This window comes from Giraffa tippelskirchi, chromosome X, assembly GCF_054371585.1.
Source record: "Giraffa tippelskirchi isolate mGirTip1 chromosome X, T2T-mGirTip1v1.2.pri, whole genome shotgun sequence".
NCBI lineage: Eukaryota > Metazoa > Chordata > Mammalia > Artiodactyla > Giraffidae > Giraffa > Giraffa tippelskirchi.
The window spans coordinates 75,780,739-75,795,606 of NC_137289.1; the positions used below are offsets into that span (position 1 = coordinate 75,780,739).

Consider the following 14,868-nt stretch of genomic DNA (forward strand, 5'->3'; position numbering starts at 1 on the left):
AGGGAATGGGTATAAATTGAGATCAGTCAAGGGAAGAAGTGTGTAAGATAGAGTTCAGGGTAGCTCCAAATGTGGAGCTTTCAGTTGTCTTCTCCCCATGGAGTCAGGGCAGTGTTACTCTCCTGGCATTGTTGTACAGAAGTATTCACAAAGGATGGCTAAACAAGGAAGATCAGCTGAGCTTCAACCGTCCAGAATTTTCATTGGCGCTCCATCACTCAAGTGTGACTGATTTACCCATGGGTCTGATCTCAGTCTCCAGCCCCACCAGAGGCTAACTGATACCACAGTTCCCAAAGTCTCCATCCCAAATCAAACTTCGGTCTTTCTTAGTCTTAGGCTAGTCACTACCCTAAGACTCTCTGGTATGGCCAGTCCCCACCGTAAGTCATATTGTTAGACTGTCTGGTGACCCAACGCCCACAGACAAGGACATGTCTTTCAGGCAGGCTTGGCATTCCACGGGCTTAGAGATCACTTCTGAGAGGCAGAGACAAAGGCTAGATGTCTTTGTGGGCCAGGTTAAATTCTTTATCATACATATGAATATACTACATTTTCTTTGGTTCATTCTCCTCTTGATGGATATTTGGGTTACATGTGATGTATATCAAATAGTACCTATTTATTTAATGAGTGAGTGCTTTATGTAATACTGTGTGCCAAGCACTGTGTAGCTTCTTTTCAAATATTAACTCAGTTAATTCCCAGAAGAATCCTATATGAGATAAATACTATTATTCTCATTATACAGATGAAGAAAATAGAATACAGAAAGGTCACATAACCGCTAGAAGGACTAGCTGGGATATAAACTCAAGCAGTCAGACTCCTTCCTCATAACCACTATGATATTCTGTCTAAAAAACAATACAGCAAAAAATATATTTATGCACATCTTCTTTTGTGTATATATCTGAGAGTCTGTAAGATTTATGCCTAATAGTAAAATTGCTGTGCTGTAGGCATATTCATCTTCAACTTTATTAGACATGGCCAAATTATTATCCAAATTGTTATTTTTTAAATAATTTGTATATATCTTTCGTAGTCCATGGCTTTTCACTTTCTTTTGTTAAAAATACTTTTTTCAACATTTTCTCTACAATTTAGCCTTTTGTATCTTATTTAAGAAATATTTGCCCCTGAACTCAAATATATATCCTCATATATTCTAGAAGCTTTGTCTTTTATATTTATACTTTCACCTACCTCGGATTGATTCTGTACATGTTTTAAAACAAGTATCTCAAAACCACTTGTTCAGTGATCCATTCTTTCCCCACTGGTCTGTAATGCCACCTCTGTCATAATCATATTCACATACTTATGGGTCTTATATTAGTTTGCTATCACTGCCATAATAAATCACCATAAACTTATTAGCTTAAAACCATGCAAATATGTTGTCTCACAGTCCTGGGTGTCAGAAGCCTAAAGTGAATACGCTGGGCTCCTTCTGTCTTGGGGCCGTAGGAGAGAATCTATTTCTTGTCTTTTCCAGCTTATAAAGGCTCCCTGCATTCCCTGACTTGTGACCCCCTGTTAGCAATGGCATCACTCTGACCTCTGCTTCCATCTGCAAATCTTCACTGACTTTGACCTTTCTGCTTCCTCTTTTAAGATACCTTTCTGATGACATTGTATCCACTGGGATAGTCTAGGATAATTTCTCCATCTCATGATCTTTAATTTAATCACATCTTCAGAGTTCCTCTTGCTGTGTAAGAGAACATATCCACAGGTTCCAGGGATTAAGATGTGGACATCTGTGATGGGAGCATTATTCAGTCTACCACAGTCTTCTTCCTGGACTTTCCATCATTCTTAATGTTTTTAATCCATCCCTTTTTAGCATACTTATTTTAACTATCTGAATAAGGTTTTGTGGGAATCTAATCCTTCTGTTTGTTATGTCCATTAATTCTCACTCAGGATAAGATGTATTTCTTCATCTGTTGTATTAGATTATAAGCTCATCATAAGGGGACTCTGTCGTTGATAATTTCATGTAGCCTGGACTGAGGTCATATTGTTCTAGAAAGTTTTAGCAGTTGCTTCCACAAAGTTTTCCGGGGTACTACTGACCCAGGTGGGGCCAGTGGTAAAGAATCAGCCTGCCAATGTAGAAGACACAAGAGATATGGATTCAATCCCTGGGTTAGGAAGATCCGCTGGAATAGGAAGTGGCAACCCACTCCAGTATTCTTGCCTGGAGAATTCCATGGACAGAGGAGCCTGGCAGGTTACAGTCTTTGGGGCCGCAAAGAGTCAGACACAGCTGAGCTATTGAGCACACACACTGGCACAGAGCCATTTTTCTTGATGTTTTATTGGTTAGTGAGTGAAGTTGCTCAGTCAGAGTTTCTCAAATCATGTAGTAATGTAATTTCAGATTTCCAGTCTATGTGAGAGAAGACCACTGGTTATAAATACAGAAGAATATACATCCTTGCAGATGGATTCTTTACCACTGAGCAATCGTGGAAGCCCACAGAGGGCTTTAGATAAAACAATTTAATGTTTTCTCTCTCTTGTAGTCACTGGATTTTCCCCCTTGATCACCTTTAAGGATCCAGATATTATTAGAGAATATCTCATTCTCTACTCTCTGCCTTGTTTGAATCCTAAGGCCTCTTCTTTCCCTACATGGGCATTAAAACTCCAGCCCCTAGATTCATGAGTTAGGCAAACTCCTTAGAGCTTCTGTAGCATTTACTCCTGTGCTTATTGCTCTGGTTTTCAGTTCCCGATTTAGTTTGTGCTTACTTTTATGGTAAGTAAAATTTCCAGAGCCTTCCCAGTTTGTTTTTTTCTTAGCATTTCTTTGTGGTCACTACCTTAGGTAGCCAGTAGCTGGTTTTGGCGTGGGGGATAACTGAGCTTTGCTTAGGGACACTTTCAGCTTGGTCACAATTCTAGGTTTCCTTGTTGTATTATTAGCACTAACACCTCTGCTGCATTAAAATATTAATCTTATCTCTGAGAGATTCTTAATACCATGTAGAAAAGATAATAAATTACCAAAATCTTTTTTTTCTCTAAGACCAGTTAAATTTATTAGAGGTTAGATATTTTAAAAAACATTATGTTGCCTTAATTTTCAACTCAAGAATTCTAATCCTCATTTTCCTATTCTCTTCCTAGAATGTGTGCAGTGTTTGGTGGAATCTATTGTCTTCGCCATTCAGTACAGTGCCTTGTTGTGGACAAAGAATCTGGAAAGTAAGGATGATATAAGTTACCTTCCTATATTTACACCCCAAGCACAAGTGAAAAATGCTAAAGTCGATTTTTAAAAAATGATTCTTCAAAGATCCTCCTTGGTATTAATAACATATCAACCTTGATTAAAAGTAATTTGTGTTTAGATCCTCCAGAACAAGGAAAGTGAGTTCAGAATATAGAAACTAAATTAATTTCCCTGCAATATGACTATAGCTCCTGATCATCCAAGCTCGGAAGACAAATCATTTCAGCTGCCGGGGGTGGGTGATGAGTGATGTTAGTTTTCCTTGTGGCCTTACCTCCTCTAATTGATTTTCATCAGATGACAACAAAGCCCTCTGTTATTGCATTTTTAAAAATGGATCTCACCTAAAGACTCATCAGATTAATCTCTGCTGATAATGCATGTCACTCCAAGAGAAAAGACTTTAATGATTTTTAGGTAGATTGTTGTCATAAACTATGCTGCCCTGTTATCTGAGGATGAATTCCTTTACAAACGTATCAGGCCTGCAGGCTGGTTTAGGATTGAAATAAGAATGTACCTACTTTTAAAGAAAGCTGAACATGATCTCTTTATCTGTGCATTTTTATATTTCAGTTATATTTTTCTAGGATTTATTATTTAGTCACTAAAATATGTTCTTGTCTAAATTACACTAAGTAGTATTTTTTTTATTTCTGGGTTTTACATTTAAACATAAATGGGTCAACTGCATCAAATTTTAGGAGCTGTTTAAATTGCTATGTATTTTTCTTTTTTTAAGCATCTACTGACCCATATCTCTTGTGTGACTGTTTTTAGGGATATATAAAGAAGTAGTATTGTTCAGGTCATAAAATACCTTAATATCTGGAACTAGAAGCTTAAAAATATAAAATTTAAGCTGTTTTTTCATTTTACAATAATTTTATATAGTCTAAGCAGCATAAAGTGTTAATTTCTTATAGGCCAGTAATAGTGCAATAACTAGTATTTTGAGATATGGTGGAGAAAAATTCAACTAGAATATGTAATATTTAGGCAAGGAAAGTAATTATCTAGTAGAAGATAAAATAGACACATGGTTTAAAAGCATATAATTATCTTTAGCACTTTAACAGCAAGGTACTACATAAGTGAAACATTAATAATCTACAGTGAAAAATCTACCCCACAGGCCCAAGATATGTTGATACGTGAGGGCTCTCTGGAGGTTCATGAAGGAATAGTTGTCTTTATGATTCTTAGAGTCATTTTCCCTTATGCATTCATTTTGAAGCATGAGTATGTATCCATGATGGAAAGCTAGATAATGAATTGCTTGTTTGGTGCTTATTTACTTAGATTCTTTTACCTTTTGGAGGCCTCATTCCAGTCCCACATGTTACTCTTAGTGACATGAAGAATTTGCATGGCTCATGTTTGTTTTTTGTTTTTCTTAAAGGATCTGTTAGTACAGTAAAAAGCATCTGTTGCACTAAAGGCTGCATTTACCTTAACGTTGACTTAGTTTTTATTACAAACTCTAAACAGAGGAACTCTTCTTTGTGATCTGCTACAGATTTTGGACTGCAATAGATAGCTGAGGGCTCAGGCTCTAAAAACCAAAGTTTGGTAGTTTTCACATTTTAATGTGTCTGTAAATCACTAGGTAATAGGTAAACTCGTAAAACAAAATGCACATTTCTGTGCCTCATGCTGGCAGAGTGAAATTGGATAACGTGCTTAGAGTGGAGCCAGGAAATTTGCAGTTTTAAGGAACACCTCCAGCTGAATATAATGTAAGTGCTCCTTAGATGAAACCGAGAAACACTGATCTGTAAGGTAAAGTTCAAGATTTAGCCAGTGGTACTGTGTTCCATGATGGACTAGGGACTCTAGGTCTTAATTCATTTCTTTTGTATCTTTGTAGAAAGACCTTAAACATAATAATTATTCTTTAACAACTCTTAAGGCATGCAATGGTCAGGTAACCCTGGAGTGAAAGGAGACCTGGAACTCTGTCACTGCCATGAGGGACAGTGGGCAAGTCACTTGCCTCTGGGCCAGTTCCTTTGGCTATGAGTTAGATGGACTCTGTGGTAGTTTTCGGGTCTCCTCCCAGATATGACATGCTTCAATTGAGTTACTGAAAGTACTTAGAAAGTACTTAGTTTTTCCTTAGCACTTAGAAATAAATTATCTTAAAATATTTTATATGCCCAAATATAGTCCATTCTCACATATTGGGTAATCTTCAGTCCAGTGAAAAATTTTTAAAAATGTTAGAACAAGTTGTATGTGTCTACTTTAATGAATGTAAATGAAATAGCAAAATGGCTACTTACACTGTTTATTATTACTTTACTAGAATGTCAATTTTCCAATAAATATCTTTTTCTTGTCCATCTTGGGGTGTTTAAGATAAAGCCATTTTGTATTCTGTGTATGATTCTCATATTGGAAAACTTATCCCAAGCCATAAATATTTATTTCCTTAATAGTGGGGCAGCTGAAAATTTGACATGCATTTATAATATTTATGATATGTACAGTATTCTCACTATACTAAATTGTATAATTGATGTTTAAAAAGTTTCTTTGTAAGAGGCAACCAGTACTTCAAAACTGTAAATTCATATCTTCACTAAAAATCCATTGTATCAAGTCAAAGAGTCTCTATAAGCATCTAAAGCAAGCATTGACTGAAGTTGACTCAGGCTAATTTATCTTTCCCAAATACTATTACTTTATCATTCAAAATCAAATAATTGAGAGACCTACCAATAACAGGAGATATTTTGTCAGGATTTGAATATAAAGTGAGGGATAATTTTTTGAGGGAAAAACCTTGAGTTTATATTTGGGCATATCCAGCATACATTTCTTTCTAAGCAGTCCAGGTTGACTCAAACAATTGTTTATTCTAAGTTTTATAGGCTTTTTAATCAAGGAATTTGCAAACGTTTGCATTTGTCTCCTTATGGTTTTAGATTGTCTTGTCTCCCCTATTTTCCTGTATGGAACACTTGGCATCCTCTTTCCTCTTTGGTGTGGTTAAGAGCTACCCATGCTTCAGGTGCTTAGACCTCATGCTTAGAACTCAGAGATCTAAGTTTATTTCCTGATCCCACAGACTAGATCAGAACCCACTGCCAGCCCTGCAACTCAGGTCCCCCCATATGATTGTAAATTCTCTGTCAGAAAAGGCAGGCTCTCACTGCTATAGTATCCCCAGAATCAAGGCAGTTTCCTATCATCCATTATACTCAGTAGATTGAAGTTAAACAAATGAATGAAGATTAAAAATTGATGATAGCTTTTTGTGTGCTTTTCTTTTCACCTTTCATTGAGGAAAGCAAATAGAAGCATAAATGGTCATAGCATTGAGTTTAGTGTGGTGATTATACATCAAAGTGTTGTACAAACTTTGAGAGGAGAAATATGGAATATGTAACTAAATGCATACTTATTTTGAGCTATATCTTATTTTTCATTTTTGTTTAATGTACTCTCCTGATATCCACTTTGACTGTGCTCTCTTGGCTATATTATCCTTGACTCTGCTTTCTTAATTTTCAGAGGACATATATATCAGGAGTTCTTTTCTATACACTCTCATTAAATTCTAATACTGAAGCCCTCTGTTGACTGTTTTTGGAAACACTGAATGCTCTTGTTGAGCAGCTTTCTTCTCCTTTGTAGCAGTGCTGACCATGTAAAACTCCTGTAAATTTGATTTCACCATTTAGCAATGCAGTATTTGATATTAGTGTAGGGTATGGATGACCTTGGCCAGGCATGTCTGTAACCAATAGTCTGAATCTAATTACTTCAGCTAGTGTTCTTGTGAACTTCAGCTGTCTCACTTACTAGATTTCCTGCTATTACTATTTCTTGGAGATATCTTTTTTTTCTGATGTCAGGAATAACTGTACGTTTCCCAGGTATTTGGAAGTTAGTAATGAATAGTATGTTAGAGTGAGGTGACTGATTCTTAATACCATTTGTCATTAAATAAGAAAATCACTGAATTTCATATTTTAGTATGTCCCATTAGCAAGATGATAGTGGTAATATTCTAGATATTTAACCTCCACCAATCACATGCTAGTTGCTATGGGGATAAAGAGATGAATAAAACATGAATCTTGCCCTTGTGTATAAAGATTACAGGCTCTAAAGTCATGTAGGCCTAGATCTGTGCCCTGGCTTCCCCATTTACTAGTTGAGTGAACTTTAGCAAGTTGTTTAACCTCTCTTTGCTTCAGTTTCTTTATCTTTAAAGTGGGACACAACAGTACCTATCTCATTTGGTTATTATGAGTATTAATTTAACAGATAAAGTGTGTAGAATCCATATAGCAAGAGCTTAGTACCAGTTAGCTAATAGTAGTTATTAATGTAATTGGATACTTTGGAATCCCATAGTGGAGATATATTGGGAAGATCCTTCTGTGCTATGCTAAGGAGTTCAGATTATAATTAATGGTAGTTCAGATTATAATGTCATTTTTTTAAATTTATTATTTTATTGAAGAATAATTTCTTTACAGAATTTTTTTGTTTTCTATCAAACCTCAACATGAATCAGCCATAGGTATACATATATCCCCTCCTTTTTGAACCTCCCTCCCCATCCCACCCCTCTAGGTTGATATAGAGCCCCTGTTTGAGTTTCCTGAGCCATACAGCAAATTCCCATTGGCTATCTATTTTACATATGGTAATGTAGTTATACATGGATGAATAACAAGATTAGATTTGTTACTTTTACATTCCATTTCTGTGATTAGAAGTGATTTGGAAGAAGCACTGCGATGGAAAGAGATTCTTTACCTGCTAAATCAGAGATTCTGTAATCTTTGTTTCTGTTTCTGCACTATTCACATACATTGAATACTTCCATCATCCATCACTTATTCAGTCATCCATGCACAGTTGTCATCTGTGTGCCAGGCACTGGAGGTATAGCACAGTACAAGACAATCATGGTCTTTGTTCTCATGGAGCTTAGAGTCTACCAGGGTACATTAAGGAACAAATTAATTAACTAGATAATTATACATTCGGATCTGGCTCTGTCCTTCCCTGTGTAAAAAGCTTCAGTGACTTTATATCACTTCAGAATGAAGTCTAAGACCCTTTAACATGACACGTGAGACTCTGGTGTCTGACCTTTGCCTGCCTCTCTCAGTTCATCTGTCTTCTCTCCCTGTTTGGTTCCCTGTACTTCTCTTACTTGCCTCTGTTCCCCTGCAAGTGCTGAGCTTCTATTGAAATGTTCTTATTTGCTTGCTTTAACTGGTTTTAGCTGCTTTAAAAGCAGCTAATGTATCACTTCCTCCAAATAACATTCCCTAATACTCTGCTGCTCCCCCCACCGCCAAGCTTTCACTTCTTAGAACAGTGCTTGGTACATGGTTGTTATGCCACACACTTATGTTTAACAAATGAAGTACCAGCGTGCTAGCAATCCATTCATTGTCTTATTAGATTTAACAAGAGTCTAAGGCAGTGTCAGTGGAGATGTTGAGGAGAGGCTAGTTTCAAGAAGTCTTTATAAGGTGAAATCAAAATTGAGTAGCAAATTAGGTGTGGGAAGAGAGATTCTAAGCTTAGGAAACTCTGGTAACTGCTGGTCATGCCATTAACTGAGACTGGGATTCCAAGAAGGGAAGCAGGTGAGGAGCCATGAAGAATTCAGGTTTGGGGCATGCTAGGTTAAAAAGGCATTTGGAGTCTATCCAGAAAAAAAGTAGATAATAGTTAAAAATATGAATACAGAGCTTGGGATTGATTACAACAAAGAGCCATAGGTTTGGAGTTATAATCATGTTTGAGACTGTTGGAGTAGATATTACCCAAGAAAAATGAGTAATAGGCGTTTTGAAACGGTTTCATCAAAAAGGTAGCATTTGAATCGCCAGTCCAGGTTCAATGCATGATACAGGGTGCTTGGAGCTGGTGCACCGGGATGATCTGGAGGGATGGGATGGGGAGGGAGGTGGAAGGGGGGTTCTGGAAGGGGAAAACATGTACACCCATGGTGGATTCATGTCAATGTATGGCAAAACCAATACAATATTGTAAAGTTAAAAAATAGAAAATAAACTAATTAAAAAAAAAAGAAAAGATAGCATTTGAAATAATATGTTTGAGAAAGCATGAAAGGACATAGTGAGCAGGGGGGATTATTTTGTTTCCTTCAGTTACTGGGAATCTTCTAATTCCTTTAATTAATGTATTTTCCTTTTAATGATTTCATGTGTGATTTATGTATTCCTTATAAAGTAATTGGGATATTAATCTGAATATTATAGAGAGTGGATACCTGTTTTAATATTATTTTTATCTCCTGGACCAAATTCCACATAAAGAGTTATCATCTTGTGATTCTTTTCTTTCTTACCATCATTTTGCTATTTATGCCCTCATGTTGAACCAAGAAATGTGTAACTGTTGTGATTTGTTGATTTAGAAAGCTCAGCTCTAGAAATGTTGTGTCTGGCTTCACTGATTCTTATGATCAGCTTGGTCGTTGCGCCCTGTAACTGGGAACTCCTATCATGTTCCTCCTCAATTTACTATTTATGGGGCTCAGCAAGGTCCTCAGCTAAATCCAGAATGCTGTTAATCTTTAACGGCTTCCTCAAGTTCATGTTCGAGGGGTGAACAGAGTCTATTTTAATGTCTCATTTTGTTGTTTTCCATTACTTGAATGTCATAATATTTTATATTAATCTTTATAATACAAAGTCTTAGTCTAGGTCCCAAATCTATATTTCTTTCCTCATTGTTCTCCCAATTAGGCCTAATATATGACAGTAAGTATCTGAGGGGAAAACAAATCTTATCACTTACTTAAATGTGTCTTGGTTTGAACAGCTTTGCTCAGGCCTAGAGCCTTGGTACTTTAGCATGAGACTATGAGGTAAGTTGTGTTGTTATCATCTATCAGGCTGACTAGGCATATGTGACTGTCACATCAATTTCTGCTGAAATCAGTATTTTTTTCTATAGCAATAATCTTGACTTTCCACCTAGGATAGCGTAAAGATACAACAGTAGCTGTGACACACTCCATGGTGATTCTTCCCTGGGATTTGGGAGCTTATCAGAATCTCCAGGGGTACTTATAATTTGAAAAAGTCCCCCAGGTGTGATTCTGATTTGCTTCCTTCTCCTTCTCCTCCTCCTGTGAGAATCACTTTTTAATCCAGAAGCTTCAGCATAGATAGGCACATTTATTGGCATATGATCCTTGCATAGTTGAGCTCCCCAGTCTAGTCTCCATGCCCATCCTTCCCTTCTGAGTGATCCCCAATAGTGCTAATACCATAACTTCTGAAATCACTGTCTGCCTTTCACCAAAGCTGTAACTATCACGAAAGCAGCCCGGTTAGTGTTTGGAAACCTACAAGCAAGGTCTCCACAAGCTTTAGGGCCAGGTTTAATTATGTGGTTTATTTAAATGGGAGCCCTTTGCAAAGACTTAGATTGGAGTCCAAGGTTTATACTAACATCACTCCCTCTTCCAATTTGATTCCAACATTTTATGGTGAAAATATTAAACTCTACACCAACATGGACGAAGAAGGCAATGGCATCCCACTCCAGTACTCTTGCCTGGAAAATCCCACGGACAGAGGAGCCTGGTAGGCTACAGTCCATGGGGTCGCTAAGAGTTGGATACGACTGAGCGACTTCACTTTCACTTTTCCCTTTCATGCACTGGAGAAGGAAATGGAAACCCACTCCAGTATTCTTGCCTGGAGAATCCCAGGGACGGTGGAGCCTGGTGGGCTGCCGTCTATGGGGTCGCACAGAGTCGGACACGACTGAAGCAACTTAGCAGCAGCAGCAGCAACACCAACATGGAAAGGATTTCAGAGTGATCACCTGTATATCCACAATCTAGATTCTGCAATTAACATTTTAACATGCTTGCTTAATCATATGTCTACCCAAATATTTATCCCTCTGTTCACCTATTCACCATTTTTTAAGCATTTCACAGTAAATTCCAGATAGCAGTACAATTTCCCCTAAATACTTCAGTATGCATATCATTAACTAGAGTTTAATATGTGTTTATAGCTTCTTCTTCTGATGTAAAATTTACATGTGATAAAGTACCCAAATCTTAAGTGCTCATTACCTGAGTGTTGACAAATGGTAAATCTGTATAACCTGAATCCTTGTCAAAATACAGTAGATTTTAACACCCTCTTTTTTTCTGCCCAGATTTTTCCCTCTTGACTTTCTATAGTCTCTGAGTTAAAGGTAAGAAAGAGGCTTGTCAGTGTTTCCAGGACAAAGAGGGATTGATGCTTCATGATGGATCAACAGATTTCTCTTTTCCCTTGCCAAAGTACCTTGTGTTTTAAATTGTGTATGAATGTTTTAAAACAGAAAACTTGAAGGAATTCTCTGGCAGTCCAGTGGTTAGGCCTTGGAGTTTTCACAGCAGGGACCCTGGTTCGATCCCTGCTTGGGGAACTAAGATCCCACAAGCCACATGTCATGGCCCAGAAAAAGAAAAAAACTTTTTAAATAAAAACATAAACCAGGAGACTAACTTGCCTTTCTGGTTTTAAGTACTTATTTTTTAAAATAGATATAAATACTTTAGTTAGTTAAGTATTTTATAAAGCAGGAGCTCTAGTTTGATGAAATGTGAGGCGATATGCATAGAAAATATAACTGAGGAAGAGAAAGGAAGTAGAAGTGAGATGGGAAAAAAATCACATAAATATTGATATATTTATTAATATGTAGTCAATTGATTAAAAATATGTATATTTAACATCACAAGATATAGTTTAGCCTGATGGCAGGGTCATGCCATTTATTCAAGAATATCAGCACATCATAATCTGCCTTTAGGAAATACACATTAAATTCTTCTCACTATTGGTATTGGGTATTTGTCATTTTACTGTTCATGCCTTTATGCCTGGCAAATAGCTCTTTTTTAAAAATAGCTCTTATTTAGGGTAGCATATTTTAATTTATGCTAATATATTTAAAATATGGCATCAGTTTGAAATTACTTGTTTGCATTTTATTAGGAGTAACACATAAGTGTTTTTCAAATAAAATAATTCTAGTCTCAAAAGGAAAGCTATGACAAAGTAAACTGTGTTATTTCCATAATAAAAATATATAGGAAACATGCAGGCATTTGCATATAGTTCCTGAAATATTGCATACTGTCTTTGTCAGTGCTGGTAAATCCATTTCAAGGATGTTGCCCTTAGTCCATTAGTTTGGATAATGAGCCCTATAAAGTACATTTATAACTTGTGGCACTGCAAGGAGATGGATTCTAATTTTCATCCTTTTATCTAGACACACTGAGAGAAGGTCAATGGAGGGTTCTGTATGATTCATTGTCCCAACACATATCAGATGACAGAGACCTGATAATGTCCGTGCATAAGTGTTTTCTTTATTTGAAAACAGCTCTTGAAAAAAATCTTTCTATGATCATCCTCTGAAGTAAAGTGGAAACAGATATTAAAAAAAGCTCTATCCCTTCCCCCCCCCCTTTTTTGGTTTAAAACATTATCACACTTGTTGCAAGATAGCTATTCTTGAACAAAAGAGAAAGTGACACTTAACAGAAAAATAAGCCTTTAGTGGCTTTTATAGGCTGTGAATGATATAACAAGATACTTCATCAACTTTTCCTCCCCCTTTTCTTAGATCTGTTAAGAAAAAAAAACAGCCTGTTTTCTAAACAAAGAAAAATCTTCTATGTTCCTAAACATTAGAAAAGCTTATAGCATAATAGCTGTCCTAACTTTACTCTTACTATTAATAGCATTCAAAATAAATATTTAAGTTCTAGTCCACACTTAATAGTTTAAAATGCTTCAAAATAGCAACAAGAATATATATTCTGCAGTTTAGTGTAAGTTTTGTGTCAAAAATGTGTACTTGTGGGCAATTTTAAATCTTTTCACAAATTAGTTTTAGATTCAGGATTGGTAGCTAGCTGATGATGTTCGTTTTCTTTATTATGTAATCATCATCAATGAGAACTTTTTTCTGTGCTTATCTTCTTTGTAGATGTAAAGCAGTCATAGATCAGTATGGTCAGAGAATAATCTCTAAGCATTTCCTTGTGGAAGACAGTTATTTGTCTGAGAACACATGCTCACATGTGCAATACAGGTAAGGCACCCCTCCAGCCACTCTGCAAGGGAAGGTAAAACTTAGGGAAATTCATCTGTGTGGTTACACTGACAATTCTGTACAGCTCTGTTCTTCAAGTACAATGCAAATGCATACCAGACCAAAGATATATTCAGTGTGTTACCACTGTTCTCTTATAAGGTCTGGTTTGAGGGGAACCTAGCTTAATGTTGACTCTCAGCTGGGGTCTGTCTGCAGGTCACACATCCTCCTTTCCTGAGTCAAGAAAAGATTAAAGCAGAACTTGACTTGGTTTGGGGAGGTGACACTTTTATCATGACTTAAATCTTTCAAACATACCTTATGGTAGTCGTATAGCTATGTAAATGAGATTTATCCATGGAATCTAAGTCACTGATTAAATTTTCTGCATTACAGGCAGATCTCCAGGGCAGTCTTGATTACAGATAGATCTGTTCTCAAAACAGATTCAGATCAACAGGTAATTCTAGTCCTGTACTTGTTGGTAATATGTTGCTAACTTTATCTACATGGTAATATGTTGTAAATTAATACAGGTGAAATAAAATATATTAAAAAATATGTGCTAATAATACATTTAATGCATTTTAAAAATACATAATCGCAATTATGTTAATAATGTTGGTTTCTTAAAGATTTCCTTCCAGTGGAACAACTAATTGCATCTTATGTAACAGATTTATTCTAGGAATATTGAAATCATCCTAGTTTTTTTTTTTTTACAACTGTGGAATTGAAAATATTATGGGAAGAAAAGCATTTAGAAACATTTAAAATTCTTGGATGAGATGAGGATGATATGGTTAGATAGTATCAGTGACTCAGTGAATGTGAATTTGACCAAACTCTGGGAGATAGTGAAGGACAGGGAAGCCCGGCATGCTACAGTCCATGGGGTTTCAAAGAGTTGGACACGATTTAGCAACTGAACAACAACAACAACAAATCTTGAAGGAAAAGGGTTAATGTTAACCAGTCCTATGGCAGTGGTGGTAAGTTCACTGCTAGGGGCCTAGTGTGAATGAGCATCAGCATGCATTTTCAATTGAGGCTTTCCTTATCACCATGGTTCATTTTGGTACCCTCTTCCTCCTCATAACCGCTGATTCTATCAGTGGAATCTTTATACCTGTGGTTTTTCCTTAATCTGAACACGTAAATTCCAAAAGAATGCCCCCTTCTCCTTCTGACAACAGTTTACAGGGCTGATAAAATCAGCTTACTCGGTAAGTGTGAATGTCAGATCTAGCCTGTATGCCACTGCTTAAGATAGGTTCTGAAAAACTTTCTGTTTTATTAAACAAATATGTTAGTTTTAAGTGTGAGTGCAAATTCTTTCATTTAATCATTCAACAGAGAGTGAGTACCTTTCACATGCCAGCCAGTGTGCTAGATTCTGAGGAGATAGTGTTGACCATGATAGCATCTGTCCCCTCATAGCTTGCAGTCTGTAGGATAGAGATTGTCTTTTGTTGTTTAGTCGCTAAGTCGTG

The 14,868-nt window shown here is 36.5% G+C and overlaps 1 protein-coding gene across 1 annotated transcript in view; it reads left to right on the forward strand.

Annotated features, from left to right (window-relative positions):
• The window catches only part of CHM (CHM Rab escort protein), a 236,319-nt gene that overhangs the window by 159,780 nt on the left and 61,671 nt on the right, over positions 1 to 14,868 (forward strand). The window contains exons 9-11 of the mRNA XM_081563843.1: positions 3,148 to 3,225; positions 13,268 to 13,372; positions 13,772 to 13,835. Of these exons, the coding sequence (XP_081419969.1) occupies positions 3,148 to 3,225; positions 13,268 to 13,372; positions 13,772 to 13,835 (247 nt within the window). The remainder of the gene's footprint in view (positions 1 to 3,147; positions 3,226 to 13,267; positions 13,373 to 13,771; positions 13,836 to 14,868) is intronic.